General features: G+C 37.4%; 1 protein-coding gene across 1 annotated transcript in view; it reads right to left on the bottom strand.

Moving 5' to 3' along the window:
• Nucleotides 1-17,806, bottom strand: part of RYR3 (ryanodine receptor 3) — a 254,587-nt gene extending 236,781 nt beyond the window's left edge. Inside the window, exon 1 of the mRNA XM_086750198.1 lies at nt 17,694-17,806. Coding sequence (XP_086606324.1) covers nt 17,694-17,744 — 51 coding nt within the window. The 5' untranslated portion in view covers nt 17,745-17,806. The remainder of the gene's footprint in view (nt 1-17,693) is intronic.
• Nucleotides 17,807-23,052: the final 5,246 nt, after the last annotated feature.

The following is a 23,052-nucleotide window of genomic DNA, read 5'->3' as shown; positions in this document are numbered from 1 at the left end:
TATCAGAGTTATGAAGCAACTCAACAGTTCTAGAGAAGAATTTGCCAAAGCCAAAGCTGTGGTTTTTCTCTTAACTAAATACCATTACACCTCCAGAGTCAGGAACCAGGATTGTTTCTCTAAAAAGTAAGAAAAATAACAAAGATGAAACATACACTTTCTCAAACCAAGGAGAAATTTCAACCATTTAAAATCTTCTCCATGTTGTAACAGGTTTTCATGAGGAAAGTCTCTGAACAGGGTGCACTGAAGTCAGCCTGAGACAGTACTGTGTATCTCACCTCAAAGTATTTCAGAATCTGAAGGTCCGCAGAAGTCCTATCCACACATTTAAAAAAAAAATACTAGTTCATAACTAATGGTGAAAAATGGCTATAAATCTCAAGAATATGATTCCAGGCATTTCTCAACAGAACAATGAAAGTGGTTGTCCTAAAATGGATTCCTATCAAACAGCCTAAGAAACATCAGAGATTTTAATCTATAGAATTCTTCAGGTTCTGACAAGGTGACCTGCTTAGTGCATGAGGGAAAGGCTATGGATTTTGTTTACTTGGACTTCAGTAAAGCCATTTAGACAGCATTCTCCTGGAGACACTGGCTGCTCATGGCTTGGACAGGCATACTTTTTGCTGGGTAAAAAACTGGCTGGGCCCAAAGAGCTCTGGTGAATTGAGTTAAATCCGGTTTGAGTCGGTCACAAACTGGTGTTCGCCAGGGCTCAATAATGGGGCCAGTTCTGTTTAATATCTTTATCAATGATCTGGACATGGGGATCAAGCGCACTCTCAGTAAGTTTGCAGATGACAACAAGTTGGGTGGGAGTGTTGATCTGTTTGAGGGCAGAAAGGCTCTGCAGAGGGATCTGGACAGGCTGAATCAATGGGTCAGGGTGAACTGTATGAGGTTCAACAAAGCTAAGTGCCAGGTCCTGCATTTGGGTCAAAACAACCCCATGCAACGCTACAGGCTTGGGGAAGAGTGGCTGGAAAGCTGCCCAGCAGAAAAGGACCTGGGAGTGTTGGCAGACATGAACATGAGGCAGCAGTGTGCCCAGGTGGCCAAGAAGGCCAACAGCATCCTGGCTTACATCAGGAACAGTGTGGCCAGCAGGAGTAGGGAAGTGATTGTCCCCCTGTACTCAGCACTGGTGAGGCTGCACCTTGAATACTGTGTGTGCAGTTTTGGGCCCCTCACTACAAGAAAGACACTGAGGTGCTGGAGCGAGTCCAAAGAACAGCAACAAATCTGGAGAAGGGCCTAGAGAACAAGTCCTGTGAGGAGCGGCTGAGGGAACTGGGGTTGTTTAGTCTGGAGAAAAGGAGGCTGAGGGGAGACCTTATCGCTCTCTACAGCTGCCTGAAAGGAGGATGTAGCGAGGTGGGTGTCAGTCTCTTCTCCTATGTAACAAGTGATAGGACAAGAAGAAATGGCCTCAAGTTGTGGCAGGGGAGGTTTAGATTGGATATTAGGAAACATTTCTTCACTGGAACAGTTGTCAAGCACTGGAACAGGCTGCTCAAGGAAGTGGTTGAGTCACCATCCCTGGAGGTATTTAAAGATGTGTAGATGTCTTTTAAATATGGTAACTAAATGAAACTTAAAATGATGATTTTTTGAATTTTTAATGACCTCAAGTGACAAGAGACAGAAGGACAGTTGTTCTCACTTTGTTTTTTACAGCATCAGGTAGAGTGAAAGGGAAAATGTGTACAAACTGGTATCTCAGTCTCACTGTCTTCCCGATCTCTCCTTGCAAATATTCACTATTAATGTGCACTCATAGTGACTGAATGTAAAGAATCTTTGTCTGCCTAGTCAAGTCTACCCACATACATCCTCTTTTTTGATGACTATGGTATTACTATCGTTCTTGTCACACCAAAAAAAAAAAAAATCCACCTCTGTGGGATAATCGCACCTTAGTCTTTTCCCTTTTCCTTCTTATCACATTAAATAATTACATCTTTTACAATTCATCCCTCCTTTAGCTCCCATCCCTTCAATCAAGCAAATTCCCACTTCTGATAACTCTGTGGTACTAATCACAAATGCCCTCTACAAAATATACAAGTTTGGGGTTGGTTTTTTTTTGTTTTGGTTGGGAGGTCATCTATCATCTCCCACAGATGGAACTTCCTTGCAGATGTAACTCACTACCCCTTTCCCCTCTTTTCTGTTTTTTTTTCCTTTATTTTATTTAACACCTTCATTTTGCAGTGTAACAATATTTCAATTGTGTTACAATTTACTCCTCCTCATACTGACCAAAGTCTCATTTTCATCGTGCGCTCATCTGCAGCCTGCCCATCCACAGATCAAGGTAAGGTCTTCGTATCAGCGAATGTAATGTTTTCTTGTGTTTATACAGTATGTAGGAGACTCTAGCCCTTGTCTGGTGCCGTGACTTAACCCTAGTCAGCAATTGAATACCATGCAGCCACTCTCTTACTCTCCCCCTTCCCATGGATGGGATGAGTGAGAGAATCAGCAAGAAAGGAAAACTTGTGGGTTGAGATGAAGACAGTTTACTAGTATAGCAAAGGAGGATTATAATAATAACAAAATACAGGGATACTAAAATATACAGAATGAACAATGCATAATTTCTGACCACCCGACAATCCAATAACCAATACAGCCCGTCCTGAGCAGCGATCACAGAAATGAAACCCAGCAGCAAGCAAAGGAGTGAGAGAGAGAGAGTTGCCCCCTGGCCCAGCCCCACTTGTACACTAACATGAGATCTATGACACGGAATACTTTCTCTGGCCAGTTTCGGTCAACTGTACTGGTTATACTCCTCCCAGCTTCCTGCACCTCCTGCTGAAACCTGGGAAGCTGTAAAATGTCTTTAGTCTTTTTAGCAACAACTAATAACATCCGTGTACTATCAACATTCTTCACATACCAAATCTCACACTAAATCCAAAACACAGCAGCCACTGAGAAGAAAATTAGCTGCATCCCAGCCATAATCAGGACATCTGGATGCAACAGTATTACCAATTTTTAAATCAAAACCACTCAAATATTTTTTTAAAACTTTGCTTGCCAAGGTAGTCTACATATTTCTATCCAATTAGAGGTATTAGATATTATTTTGCTTACTTTAACAACCCAGTTTTAATGTTTACTGCTGTTCTTCTTCATAGTCTTTCAGAGCGTACTAGTTAGGCTAAAACCCGAGTTTTAATCCTGGTTCACTTGAGATGGTTTAAGACAATTCTCTCAAGTTTGGCCATCATTAGATCACCAGACTGAAATTACTACTGTTCAGTATAACATAAGGAGTGGTTGTTCTACACGTTTAATGTTGAATAATTGTTTCATAAGTAAATATAAACACAAAAATTAGAGTTCTGATTTGTTTTGGTTGTTCAAGATAAGCATTCGATCTCCCTTTTTCAATCTGCAATCTTTCACGTGTAGCACATTTGCCGTCCAGCTAATTACTATTTAGCAACAGTACATTTTCGTCACATGTAACTACCAAGGACTGACCCTTACACACAGCTGTAACATTTTACAAAGTTCTACATACGAGCATTACACTAACTTGCAAATAACTGAAGCGAAGGCCTGCAGTCAGTGACCCAAGCACAGCCAGTAGTCACAGGAGCCATGCAAACTATGCATGTACTAGACAGAAAGTAACCAGAGTGAATAGCAATTGCTAGGCATATATAATATTGTAACAGGAGAAGAAATACTTGGGAAGAAGCAGGTGTTGCCATTGCTTCAGACCACTATTTTAAGACAGCAGCACATTGCCCAACATTGTCTAAGGCAACATTTCAGCAAACATTGTAACTCTTCACCTTGTGAATCCCCCGCCCGCCAAAAACGCTTACATGATCAATGTGAAGTTATCTATTCTACAATCAAACCGCTAACCTTGCATCTGATCACCATGAAAAAGTACAGGACCCACACCCATTTAAAGAAACCAAACAATGGTCATAGGTGCCAAGAATCCTGCCTACGTAAATTGCTGCTTGAACAAAAGGAGACAGAAGTTACCCTTGAGATGCCACCTCAACCACCAAAGAAAGCAGCACCTGGAGAGTGACATGATCTGAGTGGGGCTAACTCAGCACTGCTAAAAGTGCTTTACTTTTGCCATGTTTATACAATATGCCTACTTTTCGGTAAATAACAACTGTGTCTTTGCTTCTGTCCTCTGCAGTTGCACTTGACAGGAATAGCTCAGTGACTTCTATTGTAACAACTGCAAACTCCAGTCTACTGTGAAAACACCCAGCTCAAGAAATGATAGGAAGAGAAAACAGAGTACACAGAAGTTGGCATCTGAATCTGGTGTTCTAAGAGGGCTAAATTACACAGCTAGCTGACAGGGTGTTTTCCCTACAGCAATGGGTGCTGGAGATTTAAGGGATGCACAGAAATAAAGATACTGGATATTGGTAAATGTTGTTGCCTGGAAGTAGCCTGAGGTCAGGATAATCTTCCATCAGCTCCCATGTTATTACTGACTTCTGTTATTAGTGTCACTGTCTGTGCTTTTAGATAAACAAAGAAAAGAAACACAGATATGAAAAATAAAAGTAGTAAACGGATTAGGATAAAGATGGATTGCATGAACACACAATAGAGCTATGCAATTACACATCTAATTTTCTCAACAGCACTAAAAACATTCTACTGATGTCACAGATTACCTATAACAAAATGGCACCACTGTCATCATTTGGTCACTTTTTTTTTTTTTTACTTAAAGATTTTGCCCCCTATTTTCTATGTTGTGGTGAATGTATTTCACACTTTAGAATGTTATGACTTATGATTCTAAATGGTCTTCATATTGGCAAGGATAGGAAAGGTCATACTACCACTCTAATTGGCAAGTTAAGCCTTATATACAGACCCTTATTTAGTCAATGATGTTATTTAAGCCTAAGGTCAACCGTGAGAGAAGCTGGTCTGGGAAGATCCCTGGCAAATAAAAATAGGTAAGTCTTTCTAACAAACACAAACTTCTGTCATGAAATGAAAGTTACATGCTCAGAATGAATCTAGAATCTTCCATACCATCAAGCTTCCTGAATTTCAAGTTAATCACAGAGAGACCGTACTTCCTGATTCAGCTTCCCTCAAAGTTGGTGTTTTTTCAATAACAAGGCACCAGTGGATACAGCTTTACAGCTTACTGCTTGTGCAGCAGAATAACAAGAAATAGGAACTGTACTCTGGTTAGAAGTAAAAGGTCATCAGTGACAGCTTCTGTAACTTATCTGCCTAGCTAGGGCATTTACAATGAGTCATCAAATTGTGGCATTTCAAAGCAAAAATGAGGAAAAGCCTGAGTAAGAAAAAAAAAAATTATCTTCTGATAAAATTCTCTTCCTTAATAAAGTAAATTCTTTAACATTATCAACATATTTTCATAACAGAAAAGTTTAAATGCAGGTGATAACCTTTTTTCCTCCTTAAGGAAACTCATTATCGTGTAAAAACTTAGCACCTAGAATATATTCTAGACTGGAAGAACAATCTGGCTGTTCAAACAATGTTTACAATGAATGACATATCACACCAGGCTCTTCTTTTAGACCTTTATGTCTAGTTTGGTAGCTGCTATGAGCTGCTCCTAACTTCACAATCACATAAGCATATCATATAGCATTGTTAATTTTGTGCATAAAGAAGATCAGGTGCAGAATGCGTAACTGAAACAAATTTGACACTCAGGCTGATTCGTGTGAGTAAAGAAAATCAGTTGTTCATCAAGCTGTGTTCGATATACTAAGGTCTTACTATGTCACACATTAAACCGAAGTAACAGTGGGATTATATTCTTCACACTGTTGAAGAATATAATCCTGTATCCTATACCCTTCTCCAGTAACACCTTTATATTCACTTCTATGAACTAAACTTTGGCCAGTAAGTTTATCTTTTCAGTGCTGCATAAAATTGTTGCTTCCAAACCATACGGGTGGGAAAAAAAATCCCACAGCAGTTGCCGAACTTTCCTCCTCTTGTAAAACATAAATTTATATTAACAAGCTGTTATTATTTTAGCATTTTTTTCTAAGTGCTATAATACTTGATTTCACTATCTACACACAAAGCAACCATTTACCTTCCACCTTTATAAAAATCAAAGTATTAAAAAGACAGTTTTAAACACTGCAAGGAATATATCATCAGTATTATACAAAAAAATAATATATCAACATCTTTATTAAGGTTAAGAAAAACATGTTATGGGTTTGATTAGACACATATTCAAAGATAATCCTATTATCAAAAAATTCTACATTCATACTACCTGGTAAAATATGAATGTCACCAAATTTTCACCTTATTTCCATTTTATGGAAGCAACTTTTAAAAGTTTATGGATATCCTGAGCAAACATACACAATAAATAAAATATGAACAAAACCAAACACCTAAAGCAAACTTGAATAACTGGCATTCCCAGCAACTGATGGAAGAGATTTATATTGATTGATAGAATTTCTTTAAAGGGTTCTAATAGGGTTCACTGAAATTGCTAGATTTCAGTTTAACAAGGCTTAACTGGAACTCTTAAAATAATCATCAATTGCTGTGAGAATACCTATTCATTAGAATCAAGGTTTTGTTTAAGTCCTGGTTTTATTTAGTGACAGGGGTCTACGGTGGCAGTTTCTGTAAGAAGCTGCTAGAAGTTGCTCCCCTTTGTTCAGTGGACTCAGCCAGGCCTAGGGCGGACCTGCTGCTGGCCAAGGCCGAGCCAATTGGTAGCAGAATGTTCCCTGATAACGCCTGTGCAATAACGTATTTAAGAAGGCGAAAAACAGAAAAAAAAAGAAGCAGAAGAAAAGATGTGAAGAAGCTGAGCGGGGGTAGAGAGAGGGAGGTGTGAGCCTTGTGGGGCTTGCAGGCCTCACCCTCTGGCCTCCCGCTCGGTGGCCGACTGGGCCCAACTCGGCCCAGCCCGGCTGCAAGAAGTGGAGAGGAGATGAGATGTGAATGAGATCCTGAGAGGCGTCTGCCTGAGCCTGATTGTGAAGAATTTCTTGTGAGAGGAACAGCTGCAGATGCCAAGGTCAGTGAAGAAAGAGAGGGAGGAGTAATGTGGCTCCTGGCCACGATTCCCCTGCAGCCCGTGGTGCAGCCCATGGTGAAGCAGGTTGTCCCCCTGCAGCCCATGGTGGCCCACGGAGGAGCAGAGATCCACCTGGAGCCCATGGAGGACCCCACACCAGGGCAGGTGAATGCCTGAAGGCGGCTGTGGCCCGTGGAGGGCCCACTGGGGCAGCCAGTTCCTGAGGGACTGCAGCCTATGGAAAAATGACCCAGGCTGGAGCAGTTTCACAAAGGACTGTGGCATATGGGTGGGACCCCATGATAGAGCAGGGAAGGAATGTGAGGAGTTCTTCCCCCGACAACAAAGCAGCGGTGTAAAACAACATGTGATGCACTGACCGCAACCCCCATTCCCTCTTCCCCCTGTGCCGCTCAGGGCGGGGGAAGGTAGTAGAGATACTGTTAAGCTCGGAAGAGGGAGGGGTGGAGGGAGGTTATCTTGTTCTCTGTCTCATTATTCTGTTGTTTGTAGTAATAAATGAATAGTTTTCCCCAAGTTGAGTCTGTTTTGCCCGTAACAGTAAGTTTAAAGATTTCTTCCTGTCTTTATCTCAAACTTTGAGCCTTTTTCCTTACATTATCTCTCCCTATTCTTTCGGAGGGTGGGGGGAGTGAGAGAGAGACTGCATAGTCTGGCCCTGACTGAGGCTAAACTATGATATTAAGTATTAGTATTGAGGTACTACTCAGTATTCAAGTACACAACTATTTTACCCACTCATAGGATGGAGTTACATTAAAGGCAGGGCCAATTTAATATTACCTAAGACAGTCACCTAAAATCCAGTACAGTAAGTACAAAAAACTTGACATTTTTTAAAGTTTTGAGCTCACACTTTTGGTTACATTGTGTTTAAAAAAAAATAAAAAATAAAAAAAAGGCAGGTAACATCCCAGTTGAAACACTTGGGTGATTGATCCATCAAATGTGCTACTCATTACCAGCCACTGCCTATAACTTCATCCAAATCAGATTACCTATAACTATTTCCAGGCATGTTAATAAAGGAACTAAAATAAATTAAGATAATGAAAGTTGAATTACACATTATTCAGGCAGGACTATTTCTAAGAGATCTGCAAAACCTTACTAAGAAAGCAAGTAAGGAGTTTTAAATACAGTCTACAGCAACTCACAACTCTTACAGAAAAGGCTTAGGGTCTGCAGATTAGAAAGTTCATATTCTTCTACGCATTTTAAAAACTTTACTCCTTATTAATTCTAATTTATGTAAATAGCACATAAAGGAAAAAAATGTCACATTTTAAATGAAGGTTTAGTACACATTATTAATATAACCACTATTTACTTCCCACAGAGAGTGACTGATCAGGAAGTCAAATCTTATTAATCCCTATTAGCACTTTTGCCTGTGATGGTTAACATGTATGCAGCAAAGAACGTTTCTCCTGTGAATGTTCTTCATGAAAAGGTTACCTGGTAACAACAAATGCAGGCATGACATACACAGATTGAGGTCTCCCAAATTCTCAAGTCTACCTTTCCCAGCTTTGGCTACACAGGAACTGTAAAGTCCATTGATTTTGATCTTTTGGAAAGTGCAACAGAAATGGATATGCATTTTAGAAGGTTATACTAGTAGCTTATCACTTGACACTAACAGTTTGGGGGGTTTTAATTTTTCTTTTTTTAATCAAAATGTTAACTGACTGTACACTGACTCTATCAACATTTCTATACATTATCAAACAGCATCTGAATTCTACAAATTAATGACATTAAGTGTCTTTAATATGTACCAGGTGTATATGTCTTCTGGGCATTTTCCATATACAGAACAGATGAGACAGTGCAGTTAATGAACTTCAGAGGGAGTCTTGGGAGATGGAAGTCATTTGGCCTTAAGCATTTTAGCGAATCATCTGAGGCATTTTAGTATATATTCTAAGCTTGATTATCCTTGTACTCCCATTTGTACATGGTACTGCTGATGCAATTTGAAAGTATGTTAAATCTTCAGTGTTTTAAATTAGTTCTGCATCTGCTGCTAAACAGCTGTTTCAAGTCTCCAAGTTGAAATTCTATTGTTTGTACAAGGAACTTGTAAAGGATTTTATTAAGTTGCAGTTCATTTGTATTATATTGTTATTGGAGATAATTCAAGTTGTTGCAATTGGGTCAAGGGAAGTTGGTTTTCTGGTATAAGGTATTTAAGAACCTGGTTGAGTGCTGAAGTAGCTGAAATGCTCAAGATTGACAGAGATGTTTGTTGTAAACTAAAAACAGCTCAGGCGTGTGCTGACTACTCGTCTTACTGAGGAACTAGCACTTGCTTATTTGGATAAAAGCCCAGTAGAAGGAACAAACTTGATGTTACTACTGAATCTTTCACCTTATGTTGCTGTCGTCTCTGCTGCTGCTACTATTGACTGAAGCTGCCACTCTCACTATAGACATAATGCGCCAGAAGAGGGAAGTGGAAAAGAGAGGTTATCTGATCAACAGACCGGTCATCAGCTCCTATTTAGAGCTGAACCACATCTGTTAAGCCTGACCTAACAGGTCATTGCAGGTGCAGAATGGCTGACAAACACATGTATGCAGGCATCATACCACAGGTGAGACACTACCAAAAGCAAATCTAGGATGAGGAAAAAAAAAAAAAAAAAGTCCATTTTCCTGTCAGTTTTTATAACCTCTATGCATATCCCAATCTTGAACTAGTTTAGACTCACTCTGAGGATGTCGTGTACTTGCCAGTTGTCCTTCAGAACATTAGTGTAATTTTCAGAAAACAAGTTTCCAAAAGTTACCCAAATGAATTAAGTATTTAGGAGGAAAAAATCTTCTGTGATTAGAACAACATACATTCCTTTCAAGTAAGGTCTGGTACACAATTTTAAATCTTCCAGTACCAAAGCCACTATATCCTAATAACTCATGGATATAAATAGTGATCTGGTGACTTTTTAATGACATTAAAGACAGAATGTTAAATTTAAAACTCAAATAAACCAAAATATTAATTAGGGTACACATTAATGCCTATGTTTTCTTTCTGAATCTTTTAAAGTGTGTTTAAGTTAGCAACTGTTTTCTTAAATTGAGATGATAACTTTATTATCTATAAAGATCTGTGCTTATTGCATATCAGCACTGTTATGTGCTATTTGGGAAAATAAGTGTTTCATTAACAAAATCAAGAAACACATGACTTTAAACTAGTGTCCTGTGATTGAATTCAACATATTCTAAATAGTTGCGTGTCAAATTTATTTTTCTCGTCCTCCCTGCCCACAACTCTGTTATAATTTTTGGAATCTGTATCTAATGCACCTGGCAGCATTTGGCTGTGTGGTCATAGCACTGCCATGGGAACTGAGAAAGAAGCAACATTCACAGCTGGATTTCAATATGAATCATACCCAGTTAGCATGGCAGGGGATTAGAAAAAAGGCACAGAGATCAGGCAACCCACTTGCTGCATTCTATAAAAATGTGGAAACATCATTTGCAAAGTCACTGTTTATTACCAAAGATATTAATCCTTCTTCAGATACCGAAAAGCAGAGCTTGAGCAGAAAACAAATCCACACAATAGTTACCAGTAGGGCTAGGGGGAAATAGGGAAATGTATGCTTGGAGTATTAATTTAGGATTTTTGCATGGTCACAAATCCTATCAAAAAGCCTTTTAACTCACTAACATTCTGAGGTGAGACTGAAGAGTCTTGCTTGATTGTAACAAATTTGATGTTATTTCAGCAGACCTACACTGACACTGATACTTCCTCCCCCCCAAAAAAAAAACTTAAAAAGAAAAAAAAGGAAAAGAAACAGGAGTTATATCTATCCTAGGAGTTAATCGATCATGACTACATTCAATCTTGCAATTACTGTGTACAATATACTGTATTTATAATATGCAGTAATTTCTTTTTGAAATAATACATTTTTAAAAATTTAAGCTGTAGAAAGAAACAATAGTAAAGCATGATGCTGAGTTCATGTAGTGCAATATTGCTTTGTTTTTAAGTGGTGTAGACTGGGCCAATACGAAGCAGCTTGCAAAAGTACAACTCATTACATATGATATTTACACATAGACAGGATATACATGGGATACATGTAATTATACAACATATGTATACATACATATATCATACATACATGTACTACCATAACATATAATACAGCATGCAATGTTGTAAAACACATCTCTGAATGTTACTGCTCTACGTCCTTACAGGAAAAACTAGGTTTACAGTCCATTCTATAGACCCACGCTAAGCAAAATATGAGAAAGGTATCAGGGACACAGATCAAACAATGCACTGTCTCTGACAGCAGCCTGTAATGTCAGGACGTTCAGAAATGTGTCCTTAACTCTACTGCCTTCAGTTTGATAGAGAGAAATCAGCCTTCACCTCTGACTAATCATGAAGCAAGTCTTCATTGTCCACCTGTTATATCTGCAAAAACTCTATTTGCCTTTTCTCCTTTCTGCCCTGCTTTACCTGATACAATCTTTCAATATCATCTAACAAATGCATTTTTAGCAGAATATTTATTTAAATTTTTTTTTCCCTCATGACACCAGTAAATCTACTTTATAATTGTTTCTGTAACTAGAATGTAAAAACTACTACCTAACAACATGCTGGATATCATTTCACTGCCATCTCATATTCCCTTTTTGCCTTCTTCTGTTATCTTTCCTCTTACTTTAATTGCAAGCTTTTGGCGGTATAAACATTCCGCTCATTCTGGATTTGTACCACAAGCTGAGAACAGACCTCAAGATCAGAGAATGAGAAAGACTCAGATATATTAAGACAAATCATCTGAAGTTCTATGAAATTATAATGCAGTTGTGGCTATATCACTTACCCCTCTTTTCCTCAATAGCAGCTATAAAATTACAAACATTAAATACATTTCAAACAACTTTCATTATATTAAACATATCAGACTATTTAAGTGTTTCCCTTTTCATCTAAAGACGGTGCAATTTTCCCAAAGAACTATTCTTTACCATAGCCTGAAATATCGCCTGAGATTATTTCACTTCAAAAGAAAAATTGCTACAAATGAATTCAACAACTCTGATATAGACAGCAAGCCACTATTCCAGTGTGTCCAGAGCTAAAAAACAGACACACTACACAGCATGAAGGCACAACTGTTGTGTTTAGAGTATGGTAGAGCATTGCTTAAAATTCTGCCTTGAAAAGGAGTTGCAATTAATTGCAGAAGACTTTATCTTTATTTCATCAAAAATAAACACTCACAGTGTACCACCACATATGATGTACTGGAAAATTTGTTGTCTTGTAAATTTATCTCATAATATCACTCAGATTTTCAGCAAGGAAATAGTCCCAGGCAAAGAATGAGCGCAAGCTATCTGTGTTGCATATAGAGACAAAGTCGGCAAACTTATTCACAAAGTTGAGAACACATGGAGGGAATAAAAGTGGCAATTCAATGGGTGAAAATAAACAGAGCAACATTATTTAGAAAGAAGGACGCTGCAAGTTCTGAGAAACATAACTCAGGAAAAATTCATAAAATTAAGTATGATTTCCATGGTAGAAAATGAAGGATAATAAGGCAAGAAGAGTGATTGCAAGTAGCTATACTGGTGATAGTCCGAAGCTTAAGAAGCAAAAAGAAACCTATTTGAAAGACTTATTTTTTTTAATGGAGTGGAAGAGACATTCTGGAGTTTTTGTTTGTGGTACAACTTTTATTCCTCTTCTCAGAAGATTTGTAAGTATGGACTGCTGTGAAATTGTTAAAAATTGTGGCAATAGGATCAGAAAGGGGAGATTTAATGCACAGAGATAAACAGATACATAAACACTTAATTAAAAAATCACTTAAGGTTCTAATACACACTGCTTCTTAGAAGCAACTCAAGTTTTATATAATATTATTATTCCTTTCTTTTTACCTTTTTCCTTAACGGAATTGACTAACAGGTAATTACTGTATCATGAACTGGAGTACATTCCAGTGGCAACAGACAAAATGTCCTAATTAATTTGAAAACAATGCCATGGAACACACTCAGTTGTTCAAGAAGCACACAGAACCTGTGCCAGCTCCCTTAAAAAGGGCTTCAGGAAAATTCCACTGATTCGATCTTAAGGCATTCCTTAGCCTTTGTGACCACATATAAATTTCTCTATTGTTTCTATATAATCTCATACACAGCTCACTGAGAACAATTTCCATATTTTCCCAGTTTCTAATTAACCACTGCTAAAAATTTCTCCCTAAAAATATCTTCCATTATTGACTGACATTTGGACATTTGTTTGCCAGTGTTTACCTGTTGAGCATTATATAGCAGATATTCATACTTTACTGAATCAAGCCACAGAAATCTGTGCTATAAAATATCAATATGCAGTTAGTAACATAACTATTAGATATTAAGATATGCTGGACAAATTATTTTAATGTTTCCGTTCACATATTCTTTGTTATGTCATGAGGGACACAAGACTATGAACAGAGAGTTGATAAAACAACATGTATTAAAAGCATCTAAAGAACTGGTTTTATGCCACACTAATCCTGGGTAAACTGAAATGCTTTAGTACAACTCCTAAAATAAAAGTCATTATATAATCACTTTTTATATTTAATTTGTCAACAGTGAAAATGATTGAAAAAAATACAATCTAACTCATACTGCACCTGAAACTTCATATTGTAAAACTCAGAAAACCTCTCATCTCATCTGTAACATCTGAACACTAGAGGAGCTCATTTTCCAGCACTATAGATACGAAGGTGTAGCCACATCTAAACTTATATGAGTCACCCAATTGTCTTGATTCTGAGCAGTAATGACAGTCTATGAGAGAAAACAATTTCCCACTCCTGTCTGTAAATTTTTAAATAGTGACTGGAGAGGTTTGTCAGACCACTTAAAATTAGGTCATTGAGACAAGCTGTTAAAGGAGCAAAAGTCAAAGAAGAATCAGCTGTTAAGGCTTTTGTCACTCAGAGAAATGAAGAATTTGTAATCAGTTGGGGAAAGAGTCAGACGTACACAGACACATGCACAAAGGCATACACACGCTAATATCCATACACACCAACACACACATTACTGTTCAGATCCATGGAAAACAAGGCAAAACTTTCTTAACTAATGTGCTATGAGCCATCACACAAAAAAAAAAAAAAAACACCAAAATGTATTTGTATTAAAATAAGTGGAAACACTTTCTATTACTATAATGAATTTCAGGAAAAATAACAAAGGAATACACTTATCAACTAATGTTACCACCATAATTTAGACTTTTAAAATGGCAAACAACTTTGACATACTTCATTCCAAGTATATTTAAACTGATCCTATGCTTTGGGTGGGAGTGTGACTTTTATTTTTTTCCCCCTTCTCCAAAAATGCTGTTAGCAAGTGACTGTATAGGTACTTCTGATGGAAGAAGACAAAAGCTACCTGCTGCAAAGTATCACTTCATATTTTATTAATTTGGCAGCAGTGTGAATGACAGAGAACGTGGGAATAATTTCCAGAGAGGGTCAATTTGTTACAGTAGCAAAGTCCCAGTAGCTAGGAAAAGCTCAAGTGAGAATGCTTTACACTCACTCAAGGGCAACAGGTTTCCCTCTATATCCCTCGGCATGTTATCTCAAAACAGCACAGGTTAACATATGTGTTCTCATTTAATGTTGCATTAACATTACCTTCACTAATTTCTCATGTACATTACCAGGGCAGGAAACTAAGAGAAAGCAGTATTGCACATTACACACGTGTAACAAGTGCTTTGCTTCTTCCTTCCATACATGACACACAAGCAGGTGTACATACATTGAATACCCAGAATGAAATCCAGATGAAAGTCACCAAGTAGAAAACTAGAGAAACAGTTCTAGGCATTATTACAGAAACAAAACATCAAAGATTTCATAACAAAGATACAGCAGCAGGGTAGCAGTGTAAGAAAAAACTGTGTGTATTTACATACTTATTTCTATCCATACTGATTTTACAAGTCAGGGAAAAATCAAGAAAGGAAATCACACTGCATTAGTAACTCCTTCCTTTAAATGCTATCATTGGACATAAAGACTTCACACAAGAATTGGGATTTACTTGAAACAAGTACTGAGGACATACTACTGCTACTACAACAATGATGACAATGAGACTGTTCTTGTTCTCTCCTCCGTACAATTTGTTCTTAAGGTCTTTGTCTTTCCCATTGCTGCCAAATTAACCAAATACGAGGAATGTCTTGGAACAGAAAGTGATAGTGAAAAGTTTTTCTTCAAAGTTTATAAATATGCATACAAATTTGCTGCTCCCTAGAAACAAACATAGGTATCATTTTCATGTACTACTGAGCTTCCAGCCCTTCTATATCTGCAGAGCGCCTAAAATTATGCACAATACTATACTGTAACTTAGATCTGGAAGAAAAAAAAATCATCATCAACAAAAAATTGAGAAAAAACTAAAAGTTTCCCTTTAAGGAAGCAAAAATTTTACTAGACTTCTAAAAGTTAATTCTCTTGCTCTTTTTAAAAATACTGTAGGATATTTTGGGGTCAAAATAGATCTGATCTTATTTTATATCTCACTAAGCAAGTGTTGTCTCTGAGAACCTAAAACATCCTAGAGCACTTCTGACTACAGACTTAAAAATAAGAATACGGAGATCAACAATTTCAAAGGAAGATTCAGCTATACAAGCCTGGGAAACATTCACTAGTAAGCCAAATTCCCATAAAGCATTTTGATCTGGAGAAGATCCTGATTGATCAACAATTAACTGGAAGAATTCTAAAGGCCTACTGTACTTCATGTTCATACGTACAAACAGTGTCTTGGCAGCAATAAAATCTGTAAGCAATAAGTACTGGAGGCTTACATCACTGTAGCACTCAGTACCTAATAAATGGTTCCTTTCTCAGTATATTGCAAAACAACAATGGATCCCTTCTCCACAAAGGTGAAGTTCTAATGGAGAGGAGACAGCAGTAACTGATGTGATTGTTCACAGCAAGGAGGAGCTGGGGCTTTCAAGGCAGAAACCTAGTCCATTTTTTCCCTGTACAAGATTTTCTAAAATGAAGGAGAAAGAACACTTCTGCACAGTCTCACTTTTGGTGTTTCCATTTTTGGCCCCCACCTCTATTTAACTGTTAGAAAGAAGTGCAATAGAGTTCTACCAGCAGAAGAATGGGTCACAGCAATAGAAATTGCCATCTCATGTAGCACACACAGGCTATCTATGAGCAGGCAAAGCTTCTCATTTCATCAGTGAGGAGCACTCTTCTGTCAAGGCAACATCTTAGAAACTGAAAGGATGAAGGACATTCATTCAAAGCATCCAGTCTCAGATAAAAGCACCTTCCGCTAAAACCTGAGTAATCTACTGAACTATGTAATATAGATCCCTTTAAAAAGTGGAGTAGAGGGAAGGGACATTAGAAAGGATACTTCACTGTGATTACCCATTTCCCTCCCCCCATGAAATTCTCCTAGGCTTAAAAGTGCTAATGACACTTCATCACACCTCAACAATTTACATAAGCAGCAGCAGCAATCACCACTCTCCAACCTTTAATTCCCAGAAGTACATATTCCCAATCCCCCAGAAATCAGCTTTGTAATTTCCTCCTTTGGGCACTTAGTATGTTTTATTTTAGAGACCTACCCTTTTAAAGTTGTATCAACGCTACAGGAGATTGGTTTTGGAACATTATTTGTGATAAATGCAAAGTAAAGATAGTATGGAAAGAGAGGGGAATACACACATCAATAGCAGTTTTTTTCACGCTAGTTACACAACAACACACTCTTAGTCATGCAGGATAAAAATAATGAGAGACACAAGATGACACATGAAAAGAATCTTAGCCTCTTCCCAAAAATTAACGCACGAGCAGTATTTGCTTAAAAGTCCAAATGGGTTGTCATACTAGATTTGTGTAAAGCTTTAGGAAAGAATAGTGTGAGGGCTCTTTATAGAAAATTACACCAAGTGAAGGCTATTTCACTAATTAACACCCCTTCACAAATAAATCCTTATCTCCTTTTAAAATAAGCTTATTTTAAGCAGAGAAAAGATGCCAAACATTTGCAGAGCCCCGACTTCAACATGTGTTGGTATTCCCTACACACAAGTGTGCTTCTGTGTGCATGTTTATCAGAAGAGGTCATCAAGGGCTTGCTTGGTTTATTCATCATTTTAAGGCTCTCCTATTTGCAAAGCTTGTGTTAATGTCAGTGAAATCTAACCTAGACAGAAGTTTCAGAGGTCAGATATTTGGCATGCTACATTTAGAAACCCAAGTACAAAGTTGATGAGGACGCTTCAAACACAGGGGATTACAGCGGAAATAGGTCTCCTTATACCAAACTGGCTATTGAGCAGATTCAAGAAAGAACACACTGAGACTGCCTGATGCTATTAAAGCTCATATTCTTGCTTTATTTTTTCCCCCTGACTAAATCAATTCTCCTATTTGGCAAAGCCCAGCACAGAAATAACACTTTCTTTTTAATACAACAGAAAAGGAATAGACATGAGACATAAAATCATGTACTACATGACCTATAAAAAGCAGATACTTACAGTTCGTAGGAACTGTATTTCATCTTCCCCTCCTTCAGTCCCTTCAGCCATGGCTCTTGAGGAGTCAGCTCTGCTGAGACTCCGATCGCCTCCACCGTCAGCTCACTGCGCTCGGTGGTACAGCTCCTCTTCTCCTATCAGTATCAGCATATAGCTAATCCACAGCCATATAGGGAGCTCAGCTAACTCCACTGCACTGCAGACTGTCAGTCAACCCCCTCACTGCCAGAGCCAACTGCGCTGCTTTTCCAGCTCATAGCAAGCAATTCTTTTCCTTTTCTCTCTACCCTACAGGCAAAAAGCCCCTACTGTTAAGGTATTTCAGGAAGCATTGTATGTATCACTAGGTGTTGATTTTTTTTTTCCCCCAGATACTGTCTGCTCGGAACAAAAATAATGGTGAAGTGTTAATGAAAGTAGAGCTTGCATTTCCATTTTCACAGATCAGGGTACCCAATTTGGCACTGAAATGTATCAAATTCACCAACTCTGAACCTACTGATTTGTGCAGCAGAAGGATGTAAATCAGATGATTACAGGCCAAGCTGATTTTGACAGCAGATATTTTCAGCTTCCTTACAATAACTTCCATTCCTTGCTTCTCTGCATAAGCAGCTGCAAATCTGATTTCCAAGATGACTTAATGACCTGAACCTATTATGTGTAGGGTTTTTGTGCTATCATTTAAAATGGTGTTTAAACATATATCCTAAGGACTGCAAGGTTTTTATCTGTACCTTTTCAGGACCACACTTTAATATGTACAGAGAATGGTACAAATTTACTTCAAAATCTTTAAGCCACAGTTATGTTAAAATAAAACTTAAAATAACTTTAAATTCTAGTTAAATAATGAAGACATTTGTAATTAATGAAAATTGCTGTTATATTACTTCAATATTAGGAAATGAACAAGGTAAAAAATAGATCAACTCTAGAACAAAATTTACTTAAGTGAAAGGAGGAAAAGAGAAAGGACGTAAGGAAACAGGAGAAGGGAGCACCGAGGAGGCTCTAGCCAGCCAGCTCATTATATGATCTTGTGGTAAGGTTGCAATCACAACCTACCCAAACATTCCACCCCTGAGAAGCATTACCCAAACTTTGTGCTGTCCATACTTACATCGATACATACCCTCACAGGGTACCATACATATACAGTCTTTTCCTCAGTAAAAGCATGGTTTTATTTTACAAATGAGAAACACAGGCATAAGGGTAAGGGAAGAATAACTTTCTTGGGGTCACAAGGACAAGTGTAGCACAGTGAAGACTGAAACTAGATTCTTTATGTCCACAAGCTAATACGTTTACACACAACTGTCCTCTGGACATGGAACCCAATGCACACTGCCCTCCTCCCGTCCCAAATCACAGTATTCTGATTTTTCACTAATTAAACATAGACACAAACTAAACAACGAGATGTCCAATAGTTTCTCTCCTGGAAGGGCAAAGTGCTTTGACAAATGTTTTATTTCACTCCCTCTTACTACCCTGAGAAACTCTGTCCAAAAAATAATGATAACCCCATTGCTCAGCAACAGGAAATACCAGGCCAAAAGCAACTCAGAAGCCTCTAGCTGACACAGTTGTACAGGCTGACCCTGCCAGTCCATCCACTCCTCATCCTGTAGTTTTTGTTGGTTGCTGTGAGCAAGAAAATGGCAACTTTGTGCAAGACAAAGGTAACGTGGCAGAAAAAAACTTTTCTAAAGTATCACAAAAATTATTTGGTTAGTGCTCTGAACATCCAGTTTTGTATTTGGTTTTTGTGGCAGTTTTTTTATTCTAGTCATCTTTGAATGGATGTTTTATCTCTTCTCTCATCAACACAAAGAACAAGACTTAATAGATTTTCCTTACAGAATATAGTTATTCCAGAAAAAAGTCAGAGGAGTGGGGAAAACTTGCCGAAGGTCAAAGCATGCCACTCAGTGTTGTTACTGAAAAACAGATCAGCTAGAGAGGCCTACTGATGACACGTGCTTATCCATACATTTATATTTAGAATGTATTTGATACATCTTGCATGGCAAAATCTACATATGTAAGAACAGCTTTTCTGTAACATCCTGTATGAAATAACCTTTCAAGCACACTATTTTACTTTGAAATATTATAAACAAGAAATACCTAAAAACCTGAAAAAAACAAGTGCAAGTCATAAGACTCTGTCCTGGTTTTGGACAGAGTACAAAAATCCCATTGGGGAAGGGGAGGAGAGCTAGCAACTGTGTGGTGACTAGGGTTACACCACAACAGATTCATAAAAACTGCAAGTGCTCTATTTTCTTCTCAAATAGAAATCGATGTCACGTAGTACATCTGCTGATCAAGTTTTATTTCAGCTATTGCAGTAAGCTATTACTCCAGACAGTAAGTTCCGAGCATGAAGAGTTGAGATGAATCCATCTGAATCAAATGGAAAGGGGAAAAAAAAAGTAACTTTTCAAGTGTTTTCCTCATATATTGGAATAGTTCATCAAAATGCTTCCAATCAAACTATTGATTAGAGTATGAAATTTACATGAGTTATTACAGATAGCTATAGATACCTATGTCTGCAACTTCTAATAAGGCAGCTACAGAGGTTACTAATATTTTTTTAAACAGCTGTCAACATGCCAGGATCTCACTTCGCATTTTTTAAAAAAAGACAAAGCATATGGAAAAAGGAATATTGGTAATACCTCTAGCATTGTAACAGAGATCACATAGAACATCTAAAACTCTGACTCATGTCCAATTTCACCAGCAGGTTTATTTTCTCTTTGTAAGTCCCTCTATTTCTCTTTGTTTGATACCCTAGCTTTACAAAGTAGCCTGTGCATTGTTTTCTGAAACATTTTCCTGTTGCAATAAGCAAAATACTTTGGTTTGATTTCATCTATTTAAAACTGTCAAGTGAACTGCAAAACTATTTCATAGCACTTCTATTCCTTAGAGTTTTGTTCTGCTTGGTATTATGCCTGTATGTTTAATGAGAAAAAATATTCAGCTGCTACAGCATAATGAAATGTACATCTCCTCAGAACATAACCAGTTTCTTTTTTTCCAGGACTTCTCCATGGCTCTGAGATTGAGATTTGGCTGTTTATAGAACTGCACTTAATCAGAAGTCTCATTTACACGAAGTATATGCATTTCTAATTTCTTAGACTAACTTGTCTTGAAAAATCTTTTTCATCTTTTATTTTTTTTAAAAAAAATTACTGAAGCCATGATTGAAAGAAAATGACATGAGGTCACTGCAGTAAATCAACCCAAAATGATGACATATCAAACACAGTGTGTATACATATACACAGTGACTCAGCTTTACTTGAGACAATCCTAAAGTGCAGTAATCCACTCGAAAGCCATACATGTGAAATAATCTGAATTCTGACCACTATGTATTTTATGATATGCTATTCATGCCAATCAATTGTAAATCTATAATTTAGCACTTTTGCTGCTGAATATATTCTGGACAGACTCTATGGTATTTTTAAGCTATTAAAAGAACTTGACTACAAAACAAATTTAAGGAAAACCTTCTTTCTGTTTTCAGCACAAACAGGCTGTCTACTTATTCTCCAACACAAGCTCTTCCCTCTTACTAAGAGATTCAGGCTGACTGACTCTTCACATGAGTTCTCGATTGCAGGTTAGCGTTTGGCAGGCTTCACTGCTACTGTCGCCAAACAATAACTCAGAATTTTTATAGTGGCAGAAGCCTGGCAATAAAACAGTAACACGAATTTTACAAAAGGAACTAAACAATCATCTTGCTGTAACAAAGGAATATCTGAATTGAAACCACTTTTTGTTGTGTCTGTCTTACCTTACTGAAGTTTGACTTACACCACCAATCAAATACCTAGTAGAAGATATTTACAAAACCTGTAACAGTAAGTACATGCATGCTGGCATTTTCAAAAGCATGGGTAATATCAGTTACCTAAGTGTCTGTGGGGTAAGGAGTCAAAATTGTATTCTCCACTGATAATTACAGGCCTAAGTATTAAAATTTAGATGCCACTTAAAAGACTGACAGGTCTCTACATTCATTATGTTCCACTTAAGTACAAAAATACATATAAATACATTTTTTAAAAGCCATTAAAAGAAGCGCATTGTTTCCTTTACAAAAACTTCACAGAAGTACTAAATTCATTATGTTAGCTATTTTCAGCACATGTCTTGTCCAGCTCACAAACACTAGGTACTTAGTACAAGTTAACATTCCACTCACGAAAACTGCTCCTGTGAATTTGATCTTAACAAGTTGCAGTTTGTTTGGTTTTTAATTTATTCTAGAGGAAATAGATAACAATTTACAGTGGAAAACACAGGAACCTAGTCAAATTGAGGAAAACCTTAATCAGAAGATTACTACTTTGACTAATTAAGAGACAGAAGGGTTTTATTAACTTACACATATTTCCAAACTTCATCTACATTTTTCCTGTCCTTTTAAAAATTACTTTTGTTGGGGCTTTATGCATATCGTATGTCAATGCTTTGTTATATAGCACAAAGTTTCATTTTGTTTTTAAAAGTTGAGGCAAACTTTGATGGAATTCTTTATGAATACAGAAAGAATAAAGTGCAATACAGTGTTGCAAATCCACAGTATAGCGTTAGTACTGCTTGTAAGGCCTAATTCAGTGACTTTCCAAGCAACTTCAATACTACTTAATTCAAAATGAAGAAAAGAGTATCTCAGATCAGGTGCTCAAAACCCATCAGTGATCAAAAGTTTATGTTAGATTGCCATCTGGTGGTATAAGTTAAAAAAAAAAAAAAAAAAAAGTGACTTAAGTAGGTAAGCATAACCATTCACATTATTTTAATCTAAGATAACTGGGAGTCTCATTTCCAATTTTATTACAGATGATGCAATATATTTTTACTGTAATCTATGGGGCTAAGAACTTTGACATTGCATAGTCTTCATTTTTCTTAAAAAAAAAAAAAAGAAACCCAAAAGAAAACTTTATGCTCACAAGCCTCTTCGTAAACTTAAAATGCATGAGTAGGACTTTCTCTTGTTTCCAAAAAACATAGTTACTCCAATCTTGGTTGACTTAAGCTGCCAAAACAAAGATTTTCTACATCTCTCCAAAACCTCCAGTTCTAGCTGGCCCAAGCAGAGCTCACAAACACTAGCAGACGTATTTCGCTCTTTGGCCATAATTTCCACCTCAGTTCCCCATCACAATACAACAATAACACATTCTACTACACAAGGCACTATTCACACACCAAACAGCAAGTCTTCAAAAAACTCATTCAGCACAGTGTATTTCCCCTTGAAACAGGGGCTCAAGGAGTGAACAGGAAGATATATTTAACTTGAACTTCACAGACA

Source organism: Chlamydotis macqueenii, chromosome 5 (genome assembly GCF_036417535.1).
Source record: "Chlamydotis macqueenii isolate bChlMac1 chromosome 5, bChlMac1.mat, whole genome shotgun sequence".
Classification (NCBI taxonomy): domain Eukaryota; kingdom Metazoa; phylum Chordata; class Aves; order Otidiformes; family Otididae; genus Chlamydotis; species Chlamydotis macqueenii.
The sequence above is the reverse complement of the archived record's forward strand: the minus strand, read 5'-3'. Positions and strand labels throughout refer to the sequence as shown.